General features: G+C 36.3%; 1 protein-coding gene across 4 annotated transcripts in view; it reads left to right on the forward strand.

Annotated features, from left to right (window-relative positions):
* Window positions 1-24385, forward strand: part of LOC144970813 (B-box type zinc finger protein ncl-1-like) — a 52855-nt gene that overhangs the window by 18242 nt on the left and 10228 nt on the right. Inside the window, exons 1-2 of one of the 4 annotated variants that reach the window (XM_078910846.1) lie at window positions 5667-5730; window positions 10971-10988. The exons of 1 other annotated variant lie outside the window; for it this stretch is intronic. In XM_078910846.1, the coding sequence (XP_078766972.1) occupies window positions 10985-10988 (4 nt within the window). In that variant the 5' untranslated portion in view covers window positions 5667-5730; window positions 10971-10984. Of the gene's footprint in view, window positions 1-5428; window positions 5731-10970; window positions 10989-18854; window positions 19650-24385 lie in introns of those variants that run through there. 2 more of the 4 variants (XM_078910847.1, XM_078910845.1) reach the window with 2 other exon arrangements.

Here is a 24385-nt window from a genome sequence, read left to right on the forward strand (position 1 = left end):
CACAAATCTTTGGGCCTCTTTTTCGCTTACGAAGTGCCCGAATTCGCGTCAAAATATGGGACGAAGCCGTTTCGTATATGCTATTTTAAAAAATTAATTACGACGTTGTTTATTGATGAATATGACTGAAAATTGGCACACAGTTAGAAAAAAGGTCATTTTAGATTATGTCAAGCGACAACACTCGTGCGATTACCAGAAGACCGTTAAAAATAGATTTTTACTCTTTGGAGTAAAATATTTCTAAAACTACCGGGCGTGGAGGTTTTGTCGCTGACAAGGTAATACATGAACATTTCTTCTTTTTGGTTGTAAAATTTCATATGAATATGACGAGTACTTTTCCCGTATTTTACAAAACACCATCCTAATTTGCTCTTCAAGTTTCAATCTTTTAATCCATTTATTACGCAAGATACAACCAAAGGTCGAAAAAAAAAATGCCGAAAAAGCGTCCCATATTTTCGCGTTTTTTTCCTCTTTGCGGGTCATCCAAATGAATGACACCTTTGAAACTGCATAACTTGTTTATTTATGAATGGATTTTCAAAATTCAAAAACATTTTTACTCAGTGGAGATAGGGCTCTCAAAAAGAGAAAAAAAAACGTTTTTCATAGTCATTGATACTTTATTAAGGCCTTCAAGTGTCATAACCAAAGAACTTTTCGTCGTGTGAAACTGAAACAGATTCACAACTAGATCTATCCTATTATTATAAGACAAGGCGCTCATGTGATTAAGGGATTATTTTAGACTTAGTAACATGAATCCAAAGGTAAAAACCATTGATAATTACCATTTACCAGAGACGCTGGTTTGACCGGCATTTCTTTACCTTGTCCAGTTGTAGTTTTTTTTTATATTAGAGCCACAATTCAGTCATAATTGTGTGGACGGATGAGTTAGTAAAATGTTACACAATAGATAAATACATAAGTAAATAAATAAATAAATAAATAAAGACAGACAGTCAGACAGATATATGGATAGATAGATAGACAGATAGATAGATAGATAGATAGATAGATAGATAGATAGATAGATAGATAGATAGATAGATAGATAGATAGATGATAGAAGTATAGATAGATAGATAGATAGATAGATAGATAGATAGATAGATAGATAGATAGATAGATAGATAGATAGATAGATAGATAGATAGATAGATATTTAATGAGTGTATAAATAAATCGACGAATGCATATATAAATAATAAATTAATTGATAAATTAATAAATATATTGACAATAAGTTTATGAGAAGGGAAGAGGAGCTGGTCGAATCAGAACAGTTGACTTTCAAATAGACTAGTTACTTTTTCCACTGAGTTATCAATCGGACCAGAGAAGAAAAAGGGGGGAACATAAGTGCCTCGGGCGGTGAACGAAACTTGGGTCTCTCGGGAGGACGACGCCATGCCATTGATATATAAACGCTGAGGACATACGTCACCAGGCAACCGGCAACGCTCCACAGTAATAAATACGAAACGAAATTGAATATCGCTCTCCGCGAACTGTGTATGAGCAGTTCGCAAGAAAAGTGACTCATTTTTTATTACACACTTGATGAGTGAGTGCTCCCCACCATGTCTCAGTATGTGTAATTGATTCCTTATATGCTCCCCCCCCCCCCCCCCTTTCTCTCAGTTAATTGCGTTGTAGAGCTCGGGCAGTTGGGACTCTGTTTGATTTAATGATTCATAATCGATTGACTGATTATAACACTGATCGATGAATTGATTGATTTAGTGGTATGACACTCGCTTTCGTATCGGAAGGTCCTGGGTTCGAGCCTCGCTCGGCGAATAGTTGAGTACTAGGAAAAGGCTCTTTACTCACATTCTCTCAACGTACTCAGGTTAACAGCGTTGTCTTTTGTCGAAAAAAATATTTGTAATATCGCCTCACAGAGGCGTCATGTTCGTTCTACATGTTACTTGATGCTGTTGGTGCTTTGAGCACATTTAGTGGATATTGCGCTATATAAAAGCTCAAGTTTTAAAAAAGCTCAAGTTATTGATTGATTAATTTATTGATTAATTGATTAGCCGATCTATTCATTGAGTGATTGATTGTTTGATTGATTGTTTGATTGATTGATTGATTGATTGAAAACCCAAATATGGAAATCATATGCGGTAAATAACATACATGTAGATTATTAGATTGGCCGATCTATTTATTGAGTAATTGATTGATAAATTGATTGCTTGGTTTATTTATTGAGTAAATAATTTTTTTGGGATTTCTAGGATAGTTGACGAATTAAAATATGAGTCTATTCAGGCCATAAATGGGTGAATGATAAGGCACATATGTTTAGAATATAGGCATGTAATTCCAAAACTGTAACCGGAGAAAATGGATGAATCACTGAATCGCGATTTAATCGATCAATTGATTGATTGGTTGATTGATTGATGGATTGATTGACTGGTTGATTGAAAAACTAAATATGAAAATGATATGCGATTCTGTAAATTACATAAATTTAAATTGTTTGATTGACCGATCCATTTATTTATTTATTTATTTATCTATTTAGTTATTTATTTATTAAATCACAATAAATAAATAAAAATAAATAAATTCTCTTTATTCATCCCCAAGGGGAAATTTGTTTATAAGGTCTATTCCAAGGGGAGACTGAAATAACCCAGGCGTCAGCCGCAGTGCAGCGCGGAAAAGTGACCTAGGGCGAGATGACTTGCTCAAGGCCACACAACGAGGCGGGTAGTCGAATTCGGTACCGCTGAGCCACGCTGCCCACAATTCCAGGATTACATTCTGAAATTCTTCGTTAGGTAATTGACGAAATGATTACGAGTTTATTCACGTCATTAATGACATAAGCTCTGATTGTTGAACCAACCGATAAATAAACAGAGAAATGCTGAATGAAAAGGCAAAATAAGTTTAGAATATGGAGATACAATAATTTTTAAAATGCAACCAGAGAAAATAGATGAATTAATGAATAAATGAATGAATGAATGAACGAATGAATGAATGAATGAATGAATGAATGAATAGACTTCAAGCACTGAATTGCGATCAATCGAATAAGCTCAATCAATCAAGCAAGCAAGCAATCCGACCAATCGATCAATTATCAAATTTATGAATGAATGAGAATCAGAATGAATAAATTAATGACTTTTAATTTAAAAAACAAAAAAACAAAAAAAAACTTGAGCTTTTATATAGCGCAATATCCACTAAACGTGCTCAAAGCGTTTTACAAGGGGTCCCTGGCCAACAGCAACACATAACTTGTAGGACGAGACATGACGCCTGTCAGGCGATATTACAATTTTTTGGGACAGAGACAACGTAGACCAGGTACTCATTTTACACCTGAGTACGGTGAGAGAATGTGAGCAAAGAGCCTTCTCCAAGGACTCAACTATGCGCCGAGCGAGGCTCGAAACAAGGACCTTCCGATCCGAAAGCGAGTGTCATACCACTAGACCACATAGCCGCACAATAGACGTTTACTTATTTTAATCCAAATTGTTATGGTCTCATTGTGATTGTAATGGAAACACTCTCAACCAACGCCAATGGTTGTCCATTACAACAATGCTAATACTAATTCATGTCCATAATTGCGTTCGGTTATCAGACCTGCAAATATGTGGCCATAGCTTTTAAAGGAATATAAGTAATAAATAATAAATGTCATATTATGTTATAGCTTATCTTTGTTTCCTCAAAATATCTAGAGGACAAGCTAGAACTCCCATCTGAAAGAGAAAGGAAAACTATAAATCTAGACGGTATTAGGCATAGAATAAATATAAGTCATTGGGATTAAACATACAGAGAATAAAATGAATGAGTGGGAAACGTAAATAGCGTGTGGGAAACAAAAGAATGAAACGGAAATGATCAAGATGAGAAGGTTAGCGGCCAGGAAGAGAGATGCACAAACACACACAAACGCATGCTCACACACATACACACAAACACACACACATCACAAACACATACACACACAAACACACACAACACACACACACACACACACACACACATATATAACGCACAACACATCCGTATTGGACAAAAAAACTGGATAATAATTACACCTGTGTGTATTGAGTATCCAGTACCATTCACCTTGTTTAGGTGTGTTGTCTACGCTCTCAATTCACGCTCGTACACCGTTACGTTACGTCCCAAAAGCACGTACCTCACTGCTCACTCTCTCGCTCATACAAATATAATGCTCTCTCTCTCTCTCTCTCTCTCTCTCTCTCTCTCTCTCTCTCTCTCTCTCTCTCTCTGCGTGTGTCTGTCTGCGTGTGTGTGTGTGTGGGGGGGGGGGGTTGTTTGTTTGTCTGTCTGCCCACACCCCCCCCCCCTTCCCATTCTCAGATCAGCTTACTTGAAAATTTAATAAAAATTCGTAGTTTTAATGGGGATAATAATACCAGTCACTAAATATAACGTTGTGAATGAACAATTTACCACCAGACAGATTGAATAACAGTTCTAACGTTTCTTCTTCTTCTTCTTCTTCTTCTTCTTCTTCTTCTTCTTCTTCTTCTTCTTCTTCTTCTTCTTCTTCTTCTACTACTACTACTACTACTACTACTACTACTACTACTACTACTACTACTACTACTACTACTACTACTATTACTACTACTACTACTACTACTACTACTACTACTTTATTATTATATTCATCATCATCATCATCCTCATCATAATCATCATCATTATCATCACTTTCATCTCCAACACCATCATAATCATAAATACAGTATATCTGAAAACAATAAATGGCCTTCCTCTTTCGTTGCTAAAAAAACCCCAAACAGTTATAGGCAAAGTTTCGTGTGATGTTTTGAAAATAAAATCGATATAAAAAATTGAAACAATGATTTTACAAACAAAAATATTTGTCATTTGCACTTGGAGAACACAGCATGATTCCGCGATTCATTAAATATAAAGTCATTGACAAAGGTCTAATGCCGAAACGTCATTACTTTACGTCTTGTTAAATATCTGAACGAGACCCACTTCCATCAGCTATTGTTTTCACTGCCTGCTTCAAATGTTATCGTCAAATGTTTGTTTTTTTTTAATATTCCTTTCGGAAATAATCTCAATAAATAACATTTTCTTTGAATCGTTTCAAAACGCACTAATTAATTGTATAATTCATTATCTAATCAATAACAAGTGATAAGCAGAGGTCACTCAACTAAATTTAACCTAATTACATCACTGATTATTAATAAGAAAAAGAAAATCATTCATTTTATGCACTGTTTATATATTTGTATACCAAGCCCAAGACTGTGTCGTGTCAATGGATTTTATTCACAAATTTAATTCTAGACATAAAAAGTTTTTTTTTAAAATAGAATCATCCCATGAATAAGATAACTAAAGCTTTGACCTTAGAGGCACTACAAGCCGAATACCTAACATCTTTCGCCTCAGAATCTATTCTTGAACTTAACAAAGGTTCGGTTAGATCGAATCATAAAAAGTCATTCGGTCGGCGACCGCTGCTAACGGGCTAAAGTTCAACATCCAGAAAAAGCAATCGGAGTTATCCTCAGCTCGCTAGACGGAGCTGCAAAACAACATTACAGACAGTTTATTCTTAGCGATTATGTCTCACCAAGCTCAAACCTTTGTCATGGCAGGGCCATAGGAGACGACCCTACCGAAGAAATAATTCGCCCTTGGTTGAGGACAGAAGTAAGTTACACTGTTCTGTTTCAGACCATTATTTTCTCGTGGTTCTTTAGATTCTATTCGTTGGAAACAAAATAATTGCGAACTCTCCGTTATTTTTCTCTTCATCGGATATATCACCCGGTTACACGGCTCTACTCTACGTCTACACTTCCTAGGTACCTGTCTACAAAAGTAAGAGAAACAAATTTCTTGTAAAGTAAACAGGTTATTTTTCGTTTTCTTTTAAAGTCGTTGTTTATCAGTGAGGTCCTGGCATACATTTATTGTTATATATTTACCCTCTCATTCAATTATCGATGAAACTGCGTATCAGCTTTCATGTCGTCGGCATAGACCGTCATAATTAGGCCTAACTTCAACAGCTGATTGGCTAGGCGTAACGGGCTTGTAGGGAGAATGAAAGTAGCCTACACTCGGGTTTTCTTTGTAATATCTATTTGAATTCCGTCTCCTTGCTCTCAGCTGTTTTCATTATTTCTACCGAGAGAAGGAAAACTTGACTGGGTCATTCATTCAAGCTATGAGTGATGGCCTCACAGACGAGGACGATGACTAAACTGAGATTGGCCTAGTTTTCTGGTTGGAATGGTAGGGGGTTAAACTAGGTCAACACGTCCGAAGTTACTCAACTGAGGTGGGAGGGGTAAGTAGGTGGCTAAAAATAAGCCCTGCTTTGTTGTGGTCCCTGTGCCCCTCCCAGTCGGTATGAGGAGAGTTCGATCATATCTTAGCAAGTTCAGACCGGCCTACACTTATACTTATAAACACAATATCGATATAATTTTTATTCGACGAGCTCTCTGCTTCTACAAGTCGGAAAATTTATCTGTTCATATTCTTTAGTTGGATTACTCACAAGAAATGCTGGTTTTCTTGGATTCCTCCTCTTCATTAGTTCGTTGACTTACCTTTGATTTATAATTAGGCTAGCACTATTCAGTATCTGATACTGAATAGTGGTTTTGCACTATTCAGTATCTGATACTGAATAGTGGTTTTGCACTATTCAGTATCAGATACTGAATAGCGGTTTTGCACTATTCAGTATCTGACACTGAATAGTGGTTTTGCACTATAATACGGTGTTTTTTTTTCCGAAACCTGACAAAGTTATGGGAAGAGTGCAGCTGTGGGAGTGAATATGGGACTCAGAGAAGTGTACACCAGTGGGGAGTGAACCTGGGACTGGGTTTCGGCGAGTTTCGTAATAAAAAGCAATTACTTTTTTACGAAACCCGACGGCACCTGGCAATATCCGACAAAGTTATGGGAGGTAGGCAGCAGCGTGTGTGTGTGTAGGGGGGGGGGGGGGGGGGGGAGGGGATGAACCTGAGATTCAGGGAAGTGTACACCAGTGGGGAGTGAACCTGGGACTCTGGGTTTTGTAAAAAAGCAATAACAAAATAGGGGGGGGGGGGGGATTACTTTTTTACGAAACCCGACAATATGCGGCAAAATTGTGGAAAGTAGGCAAAGCGTGGGGAGTGAACCTGAGACTGAGTGAAGTGTACATCAGTGGGGAGTGAACCTGAGACTATGGTTTTCGGTGGGATTCAGCTAGTTTCATAAAGACGCAATTACTTTTTTACGAAACCCGACAAAACCTGGCAATATCCGAGAAAGTTATGGGTAGTAGGCAACAGTGGGGAGTGAACCTGAGATTCGGGGAAGTGTACACCAGTGGGGAGTGAACCTGTGACTGGGTTTCGGCGGGTTTTGAAAAAAAAAAAAGCAATTACTTTTTGTTTACAAAATGCGCCATCTCCCAACAAAATCGGGCAAAGTTATGGAAAGTAGGCAAATAATGGGGAGTGAACCTGAGACTAAGGGAAGTGTACATCAGTGGGGAGTGAACCTGAGACTATGGTTTTCGACAGATTTCAGCGAGTTTCACATAAAAGCAATTATTTTTTTACGAAACCGGCAATATCGACAGATTTTGAAAGTAGACAACAATGGGGAGTGAACCTGAGATTCATGGAAGTGTACACCACTGGGCAGTGAACCTGAGACTCTTGTTTTCTGCGGATTTCAGCGAGTTTCACATAAAAGCAATTACTTTTTTACGTAACCCGACGAAACCTGGCAATATCCGACAAAGTTGTTGGAAGTAGACAACAGTGGGGAGTGAACCTGAGATTCATGGAAATATACACCAGTGGGGAGTGAACCTGAGACTCTGGATTTCGGTGGATTTCAGCGAGTTTCACATAAAAGCAATTACTTTTTTACGAAACCGACGAAAACCTGGCAATATCCGAGAAAGTTATGGGAAGTAGGCAACAGTGGGGAGTGAACCTGAGACTCAGGGAAGTGTACACCAGTGGGGAGTGAACCTGAGACTCTGGTTTTCGGCGGGTTTCAGCGAGTTTCACATAAAAGCAATTACTTTTTTACAAAACCCGACTAAACCTGGCAATATCCGACAAAGTTATTGAAGTAGGCAACAGTGGGAGTGATCCTGAGAATCAGGGAAGTGTACACTTGTGGGAATTGAACCTGGGACTCTGGATTTTGTAAAAAAGCAATACCAAGGGGGAGGGGAATTACTTTTTTACGAAACCCGCCAAAAGCCGATAAAGTTATGGGAAGCAGGCAGCAGTGGGGAGTGAATCTGGGATTTGGACACCGATGAGGATTGAACCCGGGACTGCGAGAGGCTGATACCAGTGGACAGTGAGCTCAGAATGTACTTTTATTTCGAAACCTACCGAAATTGTCAAAAGTTATGGGAAGTGGGCACCATTGGGCAATGAACCGGGACTCAGGGAAGTGCACACCGGTTGGGAGTGAACCTGGGACTGTGAAAAGAGGAAATCAGTGGAAATGAACCTGGGACTATGGAAGATGGATACCAGTGGGAAATGAAGCCGAACTATGGGAGTTGGGTACCAGACGAGAATGAAGCAATTACTTTTTTACGAAACCCGCCAAAACCCGCCGAAAAACCAACAACAACAACGATAATAATAATAGTAAGTAAGTAAGTAATAATAATAATAATAATAATAATAATGATAATAATAATAATAATAATAATAATAATAATAATAATAATAATAATAATAATAATAATAATAATAATAATAATAATAATAATAAAAGAACAATAGTATATTATCAACTTTAAAGTATATTTCAAGCAAATAAAATTATTAAAACAAAAGTTTTAAAAATATAAATAGACAGAAGGAATTTAAAAAAAATATTGGGAAAAAAAAAAAAAAAAAGTTACCCTTACCGGGATTTGAACTCTCGAACCTTAAGCTCAGAGTCAAACAGCTTATATCCACCATGCCATGGTGTCACTGAACATTTAGAGACATTTAATCATGTCTATTCAGACATTAAAAAATGTATTTGACTGCCTCTCTTATTTTGATATTTTGAACTATGTTAATTGCACGATAGCGGAAATTTAAAAATTTCGATCAAAATATTTTTACAACTTTAAATCGGGCTGTCATTTACTGCACTTGTTCAATCTGGAAGTAGGTCAGCAGTTCAACCGAGATTGTCGCACTTTTCACTCTCTCTATAAAAAAGAGTTCCTTATGGATACTGAATAGTGGCAAAGCACTATTCAGTATCTGATACTGAATAGCCACTTCCTTATAATTATAACATAAATAAACTTTACCCCATGACACTGACCAGGTAATTTTTATCTCACATTTTTTAAAGTGAACGATGATAATGATAAGATTCCCTCTATGGTTATCTCAACAACAATGTTTCTCTATCTTTGTAAATCTTTATAATTTATAATGTTAATGTTATCCATCGATATCTTGAATGGAGATGTCATCTAAAATTTATTATCAAATGGAAGTGGTATTTATTTTACGTGTCTGTGATGAAATTAGAAGAGTTGTCATTCTTGATACCTACTGATAAAATGATAACCTTTTATATCTTTCCTATCAATTGGATCCCTAACCTATTCAAACTTCCCTGTAGGAAAATTGAGCAACGGGATTTATATATAACGCCTAATAATTATTCTCACATCATTCAATTTAGTATTTGTGTTGTTTTATTGGCTACTTATATGCCATTATTAAAGAACGTGTATCTATATATTTGTTAAATTCTTTCTGTTCTTCTCAGGGAGTTACGCTTTATTATTTTAATCTCTGAAAATTAGTAAATGGTTAATTGGTGACCATGTTAAAAAAGAAATATTTACTCATTTTACTCTGTTAATCCAACCTAAGTATGTATTTGATGTTAATGGATGAAATGGCAGGACTTCCAAAGTTTCACAGCACTAAGATTATATTACTTAATCTTTTAGCGATTATGGAATTTAACTGAGTTGTAATGCCCAATAAATATTATGGTTCCCGTCAGTTTCGATATTGCATGTGATGGCAATCATGTTTCATCAGGTTATAGTATCTTGTTAGGGTCTTATTTAACAATAAAAGAGGGGGTGGGGGGGGGGGTGTCTAAGAAAGTCCTCCCATGGCTTATATTCGTAGTTTGTAAACTATTGATTGTGTGCATTTTTTTTTTTCAAAATGTTGTCATTATCTAGAATTATTCTTATTGAGGCAAATAAAATAATGTGTGTATGTGTGCCTGCGTATAAATGGGCTAAATTAATGATGGTGGTTATAATTATTTTATGATTTTATAAAAAGGATTAATTTTTAAGTAATGACAAAAGCAATTGGAATGATAAAAAAGGATAAGAGTAAAGAAAATAATAATATTAATAATAGATAATGATCATGATGAAAATGGTATTGATAGTAATAATAATAATAGATAATGATGATAAGCATAATAGTTGCGTAACTGATCTATTCATTATCATTTTATAAAAAGAATTCCCTGAAAAGAAGAAATGGAACATTTAAGTAAAGTCCTTTCACCTAGAGATTGCTGTTAGTTCATTCCATATTTGTAGAAGAAAACAAACCTCAAAGGGAAAGGTTTGGGTAAATTCCTATTGAAAAGGACACAGCTGAAACATATAATTAGCATACTACAAGATTTTTTTTCATTGATTATGAATGGTTGAGAAGTTTCTTCTTAAACTGAGGTAAAATTAGGATTACTCTTGGATTATTTCATGTTAATATACGTTTTGAATGCTAAAAGCAATTTTCATACAGTTTTCAAAGACAAGATTTTAATTGATTTGTTCATTGTATATTAATTTACTAGTGTTTTTTTTATTTATTTTTTTTTTTTTTGGTTTAAATTGTATTTATTTTTATGCTATGTTCCAGGAATCGACATCGAAATGGGTAACTTCTTTATGAAGATATCTAATTTTGTTTATTCTACATTAATTTCTTTTGTTGTTACTTTTTATGATTAGATTTATTACTAAACAACAATGAGCATTTTTTTATTATCATCTTAGGAGATGGGGGTGGGGGGGGGGGGGGGGATTGCCCAAACTCTAACATATTCCGAGTTTTCTACCAACTTAACACGGATTTTATTTTGAACTGATAATATTTTTTGTTTGTTTTAAAATGTATTACATGAATGGTGTCACCTTTGAGGATGGGGTGTTTTATATATATTTAATTTCTTTTAAAATTATTTGTTACCCTTTTTTCAGTTGACCCTGAGAGAGATCCATTTTCAATCATAGTATGTAGTTGTGTCGTGTTGTGATTTACAATGTTCGAAAATACACTTCTATTTTGTCCAGCAAGAACGACAACAAGAGAGAGAGAGAGAGAGAGAGAGAGAGAGAGAGAGGGGGGGGGGGGGGTTGGTATACCAATACCAGTACACACCCATTTTATCAATTATTAATTATACGTACCAGCATGTCATCCCCACTTTCATAGAACAGAGGTTAACTGTACAAACATTCTCATCGAATAATTATCTTTGAAATAAAGTATATAATTTTATACTGGTGTGTTAAGTAGACGAGAAGTACTCGATTCAGTTGGTTAAAGTTAAGATTTAATTCTTGTTTAATATAACAAGGTATTCTAAATCCCAATGATTTTGAATTATTTGTTTAAAGGGAAGCCTCTCTCTCTCTCTCCCCCTCTCTCTCTCTCTCCCCCTCTCTCTCTCTCTCCCTCTCTCTCTCTCTCCCTCTCTCTCTCTCTCTCTCTCTCTCTCTCTCTCTCTCTCTCTCTCTCTCTCTCTCTCTCTCTTTCTCTCTCTCTTACTTGTTTTTTCATTCATCTTTTTCTTCTTCCTCCTCTTCGTCTTCCTTTTTTTCTTCCCTTCTTTCTTTCTCTCTATCACTCTCATCACACGATCTTTTTTTATCTGTTATAGTGCTATTTGAAACCACGAAGAACTTTACACATTGTGCAATGGTTGTCTGGCAAAGTTTTTGTTCAATATATTGCAAGACACGCCTGTTTTATCAATACATTAATAGTCGTCCGATGTTTACCCAAGTTCGAATTAATTGTTTACTTTGATTTTGGTATTAAATACAGATCTCTTTCTGAAACACATCCTAACTTAGTGTCAGTGCCATTTTATGTCATAACGTAAGTCTGGCTAACTGTTTAATTTTCCCTATCTACTTTTTTTCTTCTTTCACCAGTAATATGCACACCAGCAATGTTTTTTTAAAAGAAAGAAATTAAATGCACCCATCCATTCATTTATCCTTAAATCCATCCTCATATAATTCTATCCACACATTCAAACTTTATTTCGTTCTTTCATTTAAACATTCATATTTTATTAAGATTTATTCATTCATTAATTCATTCTTTTATTAATTCATTCACTCCATGATTATTACGTCAGTGGCTCATTGCTCATTCGTTTAATCACTTAGTTGACTTTGACTGCTAGTCCTCCATTGATTTTGACTGTTGATAATAATTATTGACTTCTTATCCATACCAATTGTTAATACTAATACTATAAAACGGTCTCCTCACTCATGACCATTATAAGTATATATGTATTAAAATTACACCGTTTCTTTAGTGCTTATTTGTACTTCATGGCAATAAGCATAACTTGCTTTATTTAGGAAACATAAAACATTAAAAATATCATAAACCATTCATTCGTTGTGAAATTGGGTCAATAGGTCTGAGTTTTTGAATTGTTGTTTTTTGTTTTGTTTCTTTTTAAAATTTCATTGTTTAATAGAGTGATGCCATTGTATTAGGGTCGCTATTTATGGGCGATTTATTAAATGGTTGTGTTTTTGTTGGGTTTTTTTTTTTCCAGTTTCAATTATAGAATTAATTTTCCCTGTGTGTGTGTCTGGTTGTGGTTGCTCTTAACATCGCCAGATCGCGATGGGCGATAGTAGTAGTAGTAGTAATAAGTAGTAGTAGGTAGAATCAGTAGTTGTAGCAGTATAGCAGCAGCAGAAGTAGCAGATAGAAGCAATAATAGTTGAAGTAGCAGAAGTGACAGCATGAGTAACATCTACCCAATCTCTGTCGTCGACATAGTCATTTTCATTCACGAGCATAGTCGAAATAATAATTCACCTTCTTCCGCTTATCAAACTCAATCTTGGATTTATCATTCACCATTCCCAAAGAAATCCAGTGTTTTAGAAAATTCGGTTTTCTAAAAAATAAAATATTTCAAGACTATGATAGTCTTAATAAAGATACAAGGCAACGCCCTTTGTTATCATTACAACTGTACGCATTCAAGATGACGCGCATTGAAGGAATGTTCTGCCTTCTACTTTTCTTTTAATGTTGTCTCTTTTTTTTTTTAACGGAAAGTACGTGTGTGTGTTGGGGGGGGGGGGGGGGGGGGGGGGAGTCGTCTTATGCTTCAATCTGTTTCATCAAAGCAGAGTCTATGTTTGTTAATTTTGCCACTTCTGCGTCGAAATAAATTGTTTCCATATTTGGCGTGAATTTTTGGTCGATAGCTGTGTGTCGTTATGGTGTGGTTTCGACAATAATAGTTTACAACTGTTCAGTCAATAGCTGAGGATGACTACGTCAGAGTAAAGCGATTCATACGCACTGCTGCTATATAAAGTCTAATTACATAGAACGTTATTTATTAGTTATTTGGATTCGAATTTTAATCATGCATTTTCAAGACAGACTCGAAACAGATATTAGAAAAATAAATTATGAAACAAAGGATATCATGAAAAGGTGTAATAATGAATGCGTGCATGACATTTCATGTTTTGCCCCGTAATAGGAAACAATGGTGTGACGTCATATCCACCTAGCAACGCCGAATCAGTTCGCATCCGGTTCCAATCTTAATTTTAGTGATCCGAAAATGGTCTTAACGAACGAGCACAGACGATTTTGACAAAAAATTAATCAATATTTTCCCCGTGCTTAAATGGTTCGTTTTACACCAGATGGATGGTATCTGTGGGGTTTTTAATCAGTACGGGATGAAAACAGTTGGCTGATGACGAGAAGACCAATTCAATGTGACCAGACGAAGTCACGTTTATCGAGCGCATTTTCACGCTTACACCATGCGCAATGCACTTCTTTTGAAGGCTTGACTGTTTTTCAGTCAGCTGTTTACACACCATAATTTAGTCAATAGCAATGCCGCATTGGTTTGTACGTTATAATTTACATGTAATGTTTTTGTCCATTGGTTGGTTTTATTTATTTTTTTTTTCGTCTTTTATTTTTAATTGTATGGTGCTATTTCGAAATATGATGGATGAATATCGACGTGTACACATACGCAGGTCTGATATCCGAACCCAATTATGGGCCTAGTTTAACATTGTTGTAATGGACAATATTTTGCGTCTTTTTTTTTAGATTTCCATTACAACAATGAGTCCATTTTTAAAAATTGGATTATCAGACATGCAAATCAGTGTACGTGGATGAATATTACATAAAAGTAAAATTGCCTCAATGCTGATATAGGTTAAAAGAGGGTAATAAGTGCGTGGCATTTTCATTTTTTTAATATATTTTTTTTATATTTCTCCCTTTCACTTTAATTGATAATCGATTTGAAATGCAGACATCAAATGACGTGAAAAACTAATGAAACGAACGTTAATAATGAATCAGTATTAAATATTTATAGCGAATTTTCACGCTTCCTTCGACCTCTATGCTCGTTCAGATTCGATGCAGTGAGCGAATTGTTTGAATTTTTTCAATATAGTGATCTTATTTCTTCTTTTTTTTTTAAATTTCAAAATGGTTAATTACATGGTATTTTATGTTCAACATATTAGCTTTTCAAAAGGTAATGAATGTGTTTGAATGGAGAAGATGGTGTTATAATAGGAGAGAGACATGGGGGTTTGTGTATGGTGATCTTAATCCTTGAGGCGTGTGTAAACAAACCCACTGTCGGCCTAATCAATGTACACATAATGTGCAGCCGATTTGAACATCGGGTAATAAATACAACGAACCTACGTCATGGATTGATTTGTAAATTTGTTTGGGATATTTTATCTCAGACGTCACTTTCAATGCACCTGCTAACACTTCAACATCAAACTAACAGCACATGATCGTGATTTAGTTCGAATTGTGATGTCAGGGTCGGATTGTATTTTTGTACTTTTCAATGTGAACAATGAAAAGGGGAGACGTGAGAGCTGATAATATGGTGACAGTGATCCCATTCTTCGGGTCTGTACTATGTAAAGCGACCCATTGTCACCTCAAAACAATATTAAATCAAGATCATTATAACGTTAATAATGAATCAGTATTAAATATTTATAGCGAATTTTCACGCTTCCTTCGACCTCTATGCTCGTTCAGATTCGATGCAGTGAGCGAATTGTTTGAATTTTTTCAATATAGTGATCTTATTTCTTCTTTTTTTTTTAAATTTCAAAATGGTTAATTACATGGTATTTTATGTTCAACATATTAGCTTTTCAAAAGGTAATGAATGTGTTTGAATGGAGAAGATGGTGTTATAATAGGAGAGAGACATGGGGGTTTGTGTATGGTGATCTTAATCCTTCAGGCGTGTGTAAACAAACCCACTGTCGGCCTAATCAATGTACACATAATGTGCAGCCGATTTGAACATCGGGTAATAAATACAACGAACCTACGTCATGGATTGATTTGTAAATTTGTTTGGGATATTTTATCTCAGACGTCACTTTCAATGCACCTGCTAACACTTCAACATCAAACTAACAGCACATGATCGTGATTTAGTTCGAATTGTGATGTTAGGGTCGGATTGTATTTTTGTACTTTTCAATGTGAACAATGAAAAGGGGAGACGTGAGAGCTGATAATATGGTGACAGTGATCCCATTCTTCGGGTCTGTACTATGTAAAGCGACCCATTGTCACCTCAAAACAATATTAAATCAAGATCATTATTTCATATATTATATATCATATTTTATTTTATCGCTGACGCCATTCTCAATATACTCTGTAACGTTTCAACTAACATCACGGGTGATTTATTAGAGTTCGAACTTTTTTTTTGTCAGTTGAGCTTTTTCAATGTGGACATACTCCCACGTCATGTCTGTAACAATGAGATTGGTATTTACATATTGAAGCATATTGCATTTATCCGAAAAGCTCATAACATCCGCCTATAACGTCTACCAACACACAAAACTATGTGTAACCATAAACGTTTATAGTCGTGTTTGATACAATTTAGTGAGAATTACCTACTCATAAAAAAGGCTGGCTAAAAACAACAACAAAGAAGTAAATGACATCGACTTCGTTCCACCCATTGCTGCTGTGCGTTTATTCCCCCCCCCCCCCCCCCCCCCCCCCCCCCCCCCCCCCCCCCCCCCCCCCCCCCCCCCCCCCCCCCCCCCCCCCAATAAATAAATAAATCGCATGTCGCCAGCCTGGTATAACGTACGAACATACACAACTGTGTAACTTTAAACGTTTATAGGCTGATAATGGCTTAAAACAACAAAGAGCTGAGAGGCGTCAATTTCGTTCTATCTATATGAGTAAGAGACGTGGGAGTTGGGGTGGTGGTAGTTATGAATTATGAATGAGTGATGTGGTTGATGCTTATTTTGGGTTGGTGGAATGGTGGTCACGGGAGCGCGGTGATCGCAATGTTTCAAGACACCCTGTCACCTTAATATGAGACCCAATGCTTCAAAACGGTTTTGTGTAGGAATGAGTTATAAAAATACTCGAACACTGAAATTTTATCACAAGTTTTGTTTAGTTTTGTGTTTGTGTTCGCGCGCGCGTGTGTGTCTGTGTGTGTGTGTGTGTGTGTGCGCGCGCGCTATTAAGAGCATTGGTATATAATTTCTTACACCGACAACTAAAATCGTAATATTTCTTATTTTAACTCTAAATATTCGCTTTTTATTCGTATCTGGTTCACCCTTAAAAGTAATACTGATTTTAAACGGTGGATCGCATTATTAGATATCTGTGATGGGCGTTTTTGCCTAGACTTGTTTTCGATCGCTCTGACAGCCATCATATGGTACGGTATGTATTACTCAACATAATAATGTTTGTTGATTATTTTCTTTAAATTCCGATTGCGTTTGATAGTTTAGACGAACATCTAGTCACAGCAGGGGTTGATAATTGGATTCAATAGTCTGATGTCACGCGCCCGGCAACGGCGGCCATCTTGGTTCTAAACAAAGAAAATCATTACTTTTTATTCTTCATGCTGGCTAGAACTTTTCATTCCCTTTTCATATGCCTTGTGATCAGAATGTGTAAAAGTCAATACATGATCAAATTGATGGGGTTTTTTTACCTCTGGATACGCGTTTAAGCTCGCCGGGGAAATATTTCATACGGCGTCAGCCATTGTTCCGATAGTTTAGAGCCAGTGTTACTAAGTTACCATACGTCATTAGGAAGGAAGTGACAGTACGACTGTTGAAGACTATTGAGCCATGTGTTTGTGAATGAGTATGGTGTGTGTGTGTGTGTGTGTGTGCGGGGGAGGGGTGGGGGGGGGGGTATTTACATAAATAATGACTGAATAGGTTGTAAGGGGAAAGGAACCCGTGGTAGGGCTACTCGTGTTGGCCTCTACCAACTTGGCTTCTGTATACGTCTCTCTCTCTCTCTCTCTCTCTCTCTCTCTATATATATATATATATATATATATATATATATATATATATATATATATATATATATCTTTTTCTCCCTTTTCTTTCTTTTCTCCCTCTCTCTTCCTCCCTTTCTTTCTTACTTCTGTCTCTTTTTCTTTCTTTATTCCTTTCTTTATCTCTCTCTCTTTCTCCTACTCTGTCTTTCTCTCTCTCTCTCTCTCTCTCTCTCTCTCTCTCTCTCTCTCTCTCTCTCTCTCTCTCTCTCTCTCTCTTCATATATATATATATATATATATATATATATGTGTGTGTGCGTGTGTGTGTGTGTGTGTATATATATCTTCCTTTTTTCTTTCTGTCTTTCTATCTCTCTCTCTCTCTCTCGCACGCGCGCACGAAAGTCTCCCAGTAGCGATAAATTGAAACAAAAGATGAGAAAAGAACCCTGGTCACTAGAGTAGTTGACAAAACACCAGCTTGACCCCAGGAGATCACTGTAATGAAATCTTGATTAATCGCAATATCTCTTCCAATAACGTTCTTCTGGATGACCACGGAAGTTGGATGGTTCAGCTGATAGAGCGACATTGCAGCATGTGCTGTAGCCAGGTACTCCTTCACATCCCGTTCGATTCTGGCAATTCGAAGAGCCCCGTTTTTACGATCATTTTCTCCCGTCTGGCCATTTACCACGATCACCAATGCTTGATTGCAATCTACACATTTGTTGTAAGCGTAAATGTAAAGCATAAATGAAAAAAGAAGAAAAAAAAAAAAACAACGAAAAGACAACAACAAAAAAAAAAAACCCTTTAAATCCGTTAGCATCACTTTACTCTTTGAGCTGAAATAATTTTCTGACAAGTCAAAATTTGACCCAGCGAATACTAATAGCGAGTGGACATAGAAAGCCTGTAATCGAATTATGATTCGTATCGGATATAAACCCTTGTCGTTTCCGTACACGTCTAATACTCTATATAATATACTGATAACCCCAATAACCTCCTCCTCGTACTTATTGTTCATGGACACCCCCCCCCCCTCCCCCCCCCCCCCCCCCCCCCCCCCCCCAGCCGCCGCCTGTTTTTTTTTTGTTTGTTTGTTATTGTTATTTATGTTGTGTTTTTTTTTTTTTTGTCTCTGTGATGAAACTGACTCTCGGCAAGGGGTCCGTTTTGTTTGGGCAATCAGCGTGCCGGACCAGCAGGCAGACAGGCCACTTCATGTTCTCGATGATGATCCCGATCTTAGCCCATTCTTAGTCATAGATATGGAGTCCATAGTTTAGTTTACAGCAATGTATGGCCAGAGGCCTGAGTGTTAGCCAGTACGTAGTGGCTTGCGCGTTGGCTGTTGTGTCATATTACCGCACTGTCCAATTATTGCCTTTTGGCAAGGGTTGGCCTGCTGGATTGAATGAAGCAGTTGGTTGGTGGTGGTGGTTGGTAGTGGTGATGGTGGTGGTGATAGTAGTGGGGTAGCTCAACCATCCCCTTCCCGTCCCTACCCCTGTGGTCTGGAGGCATCAGCAACAGCCATGGGCAGACCTTGATGGTTACAAAAGCTCTCTGCTGCTCTCTAGTCAAGCTTACCGTTGCGGCCTTTGTTCTGCTGGGCAAGCAAGGTATCCCAAGCTATCTCTCGCTCGCTCTCCCCCAGCCAGACCAAGCGTTCAGCCGACTTGCCAAGTCATTTCACTTCGCGTTGTTCACTGAGAGATGAAGCTCTTTTTGTGTTGAAGGAAAATTTCCAAATCCAACAAAAAAAATTGAGCACTTTGTACTTATGGTGGTTGACCACTTTCGACGTTTTTGATGTGAATTTTCGAAGTTTTTTGTTGGATATTATTACCAGTTTAAGATGTCAAACAGTATGTCTTCTTCAACTTCATCAACTTCACCCTCAGGAAGCACACCTCCCCAGCCCCAACCCCGGCTGTGTTAGTAATATTTTTCTCTTTTTATTCACGTTTTTGTCTTGTCTCCTTTAGTTTTGGTCTTTACTTTTTTTTGGGGTTAAAATCAGACTGTTATTGCATTTAAATATCATTGCCATCATTAAATCGTTATTGTCAGTTTGCTTTGCGATTTATGTCTGCGGTTAGTGGTTAAAATTGATTTTCTACGTTGGCATTTTCTTTAGATTTTAAAAATATCGTTTAAAACTTTATAACAAAAATTCGTACAATTCAACATGACTCACATTATTATATTATTATAAATAAAAATGAGCCGAAGTAAAACTATTAAAATACTACTAACTAAAAATAATTATATATTTTCATCAGCACTGTTCTATTTAATTTGTCGTCCTTTTTTTTCTTTTTTTCTATTCACTTTTTTTTAAACTGTCCTTTTTTATTATTAAGAAAAGAAGAAAAAAATTAACACAAAATATTTTAGGGCTGTATTATGTGCTAAAAGTAAAAGCAAGAGAACGTTCATTTCCATTGTCTCACTCTCACTCGGATTAGTATTTAGAGCTTTCACTCGCACTCTCCCTACTCAAACGAATATGCTTGATTCTGCGCTGTGGAATTTATTTTTAATTTTTTTTTTTTTTTGGTTCGTGTTTTTTATTTTGTTGGAAGTTTTTTTTTAACTTTATTTTTAATTTATTTTTATTTTCCCACTCATTAGTATAATTAATAATTTTGATGGACTGTTTCCTTTATATGCTTGTACTTTTCGAGTTTACCTGCAATTTGTTTATCTTTTATGCTCAGGCTCGGGGAAACAAAACCGTAATAATAATAATCTTCAGTTTTATCCCATGTGCTAGTCCTGTCAGTCCTGGCTATTTATTATTAAAATAATTAGAATTGTAATTCTTGATGTCTCTGAAGGACAAGGATTTTGTCTATGACATAGACTATGTCCCCATACCTTAAAAAACAAAAAAAAAAAAACAAAAAAACATTTTCCTGCCTAGTCCTGTGCAAATACTGTTTTAAAAACTTTCGGCAATGGTGCTATTTGTATAAATGATGATGATAATGATGATGATGAATTCTCTTTTTTTAAAAATCAAAAAAATCAATGTATTGCTTTCTGCGATAGGGGTGAATATTTTCATTCTTGCGTCAATTTTTATATAAAATGTAATTTATTGATATTATTTATTATTATTATTATTTCTCTTCTTTTTCTTTTTCTCCGTACCTGGTACTGATAATGATCTCTATAATACTTTTAAAAGCATTGTGTCAATCGCGTAAAAGAATAAATGAAAATTTCAATTAGGGAGCAGGCATTGGTGTTCAGTGTAAGATAAAGATATGAAAAAAGTGTGCATGACACAGTGCCAGTCAAAACAAGAAATATAAATACAAGAAAAAGAATCATCATTAAAAAAAAAATTTAAAAAATCAGCCTGCTTTTGTCTGGCACTTTTTCAGATCTTTAAGAAGTGATGAAGCCCGTCTTCCTTTAGCAGTTGGTGCAGCCATTTTCATTTAGGTACCATGAAATTTATGGGGTTTTTTCTTTTCAATTTTTGAATAAAATAATTTTTAAAAAACAAAGAAAAAAAAACAAACGGGGGGGGGGGGGGGGGAGATCTTTCTTTTTTCCAGCTATCGATTTAAAAGCAACGTCAACGTATAGGTACTTATTTACGTGTCTAAACTATACGCTGAATTTAAACCAAACAAAAGGTATACTGTATTTCCTACAACTACAACAATGATAAAACAAGCGCGCATTTTTAGTTCGGGGATCTCTCTTTGTTGTAATAAGACATTGATCTAGGTCTTTAGTCCTAGTAAGTAAATAGTTTTCTTTTGATTAAGTTAAAATATGCGTAGCCTTAAAATGTGAATAAATATGTCTAATAATAAATAATTAGAAACAAAAGTTCACACAAAAAAAAACAACAAAGAAATTAAACCCAAACAAATCTGTGTATATCTGCAAACACAAAACGCGACTAAATAAATCTCTGAGTCTATTTTGAATAGATATAGCCTACGAAATTGTTTTGTGTTCAAGTGATGTGTCAATATGTTTTGAGGATTACCACTATGATTAATTCTTCCAGCTATCGATTTAAAAGCAACGTCAACGTATAGGTACTTATTTACGTGTCTAAACTATACGCTGAATTTAAACCAAACAAAAGGTATACTGTATTTCCTACAACTACAACAATGATAAAACAAGCGCGCATTTTTAGTTCGGGGATCTCTCTTTGTTGTAATAAGACATTGATCTAGGTCTTTAGTCCTAGTAAGTAAATAGTTTTCTTTTGATTAAGTTAAAATATGCGTAGCCTTAAAATGTGAATAAATATGTCTAATAATAAATAATTAGAAAACAAAAGTTCACACAAAAAAAACAACAAAGAAATTAAACCCAAACAAATCTGTGTATATCTGCAAACACAAAACGCGACTAAATAAATCTCTGAGTCTATTTTGAATAGATATAGCCTACGAAATTGTTTTGTGTTCAAGTGATGTGTCAATATGTTTTGAGGATTACCACTATGATTAATTCTTTAATGTTCAAAAGTGTGTGTGTGTGTGTGTGTGTGTGTGTGTGAGAGAGAGAGAGAGAGAGAGAGAGAGAGAGAGAGAGAGAGAGAGAGAGATTCTTACTCTAAGAAAATCCACAGGAGCTTGTTTACAACAAAACGGACGCTATTAGTCTCGGCCACCTTCAGTAGTATTATAATAGTATTAAAATCAATAATCACCCCCCCCCCCCCCCCCCCCCCCCCCCCCGGGACGGAATAGTACTTGGGTCCACAATTTTAATATTGTAACGTCGGAAGTCTTAGAAACAGACGTTGTATGCTTTCTCTTTTTTTTTTTTTTTTCTTTTCCTGTTTGTGTATCTTTTTTTTTTTTTGTTTTTTTTTTTGGTCCTGTTTGTGTATCTTTTTTTTTATTAAAAAAAAAAGTCTTATTCACCGTTTTCATTATTATTATTATTCCTTTTATTCCCGCGATATATCGCAAGGTGGTGGAAACAAGTTCAAACCCGCTTTTTACTCTGCCGAACTCCGGTCATAACATTTTGGTGCGATAGATTTTTCTCAGATATCGATCAATTAAAATGACGCTCAACCACGAAAAAACGCACTTGATAAGTTGAGTTTGTCATTAAAATTGTTGATGATACTCCCCCCTCCCTCCCGCCACAATTCTAAAAAATTTAAATCAAAGAATAACTTATTTGCGACGGTTTCTGGTACCATTGTTATTGTTATGCTCTAAACCGTAAAGTATATGATTGCGTGAAAAACTGATTTGGCTCAAATGTGGTTGGGTGTATTGCGCATAGTACGGCCGGCTACTTGTGGTCTAGTGGTATGTTTCGGATCGGAAGGTCCTGGTTCAAGCCTTGCTCGGCGCATAGTCAAGTCCTTGGAAAAGGCTATTTATTCATATTCTCTCACCGTACTCGGGTGTAAAATGAGTACGTGACCGATAACAGCGTTGTCTCTGTCCGAAAAAAAAAGTAATATTTTAATGTCCCGTCCTATGTCAAGTGTTGCTCTTGGCCAGGGACCCCTTGTAAAGTGCTTTGAACACGTTTATTAGAAATTGCGCTATGTAAAAGCTCAATTCTAAACATTTTATATTATAACAGGTCACTGGTAATATGTTGTAAAACTTACGACCGTAAATCGGAGTCGAGACAGAGGAATGAGACATTTCAAGTATTTGCAGTTTCAAGAAAAGCCTCTTCAATGAATGGTTTATAAATATTTCCTGTTTTCAATTTTGAACTGTAGTACGGTATAGTTAAATATTCAGCATTCAGTTCACTCCATATAAATATCGTTGGTTCACTACCATCATACGCGTAAATCCGTTTTGAGGTGGTTTTACATTTGTTTGTTTGCTCGTTCCTTCGTCCTTGCCTGTTTGTTTATTGGGGGGGGGGGGGGGGGGGGGGGGGGGGGGTTAAGTTTTGTCGCCGTTCTTTTCTTGTGTTTTTAACCTCCATTGCGTGACAGTAGTCGCTTTTGGTTGTAAATCAGACGAATCTATCATTGTACTCTCTCTCTCTCTCTCTCTCTCTCTCTCTCTCTCTCTCTCTCTCTCTCTCTCTCTCTCTCTCTCTCTCTCTCTCTCTCTCTCCTTCCCCTTCTCCTTACCTCCTTGTGCAACTCGCATAATAAAAAGTACTGTTCCAAGTGACTTTTAAACGACGTCTCGTGACATGAGACAATGACGTTAGTTCATTATTCATTTTCAGTACTCATAATTTATAATTTTCAAGATATTGTGTGGAGTTATTTACCCGGTATGGATTGGGTGCGGAGTGTTAAATTTACCCGGTATGGATTGGGTGCGGAGTGTTAACCCCGTACAGACCGGGTGGGATTACAGTATAACCGGACACTGTTATACCTACCTTATCCACTTTGACAGCAGTATTTATCAGCGATGCGCTACGGGTTTCAATAGACACCAAAGACGCATCGCTGCCTACCACTGTCAACGTGAAAAAAAAAATTGGATCTGATTTTAACCAGATCAATAAGGGGAGAGAAATTGTGCTCTTCATGAAATTCAGTCTCAACGTTGAAGGGTTAAAGGAGTTCCTTCAGGGCTCAGACTGGATGTCTGAAATTATAATTGTGTAGACAGCATAGAATTAAACGAATGAGAATACGTACGAAGCCTAAAGAGTGTCCACCAATGAAAGCATTCAGCGCCATTTT

This window comes from Berghia stephanieae, chromosome 4 (assembly GCF_034508935.2).
Source record: "Berghia stephanieae isolate SIO BIC M18660-M18661 chromosome 4, UCSD_Bste_1.3, whole genome shotgun sequence".
NCBI classification, from domain to species: Eukaryota; Metazoa; Mollusca; class Gastropoda; order Nudibranchia; family Aeolidiidae; genus Berghia; species Berghia stephanieae.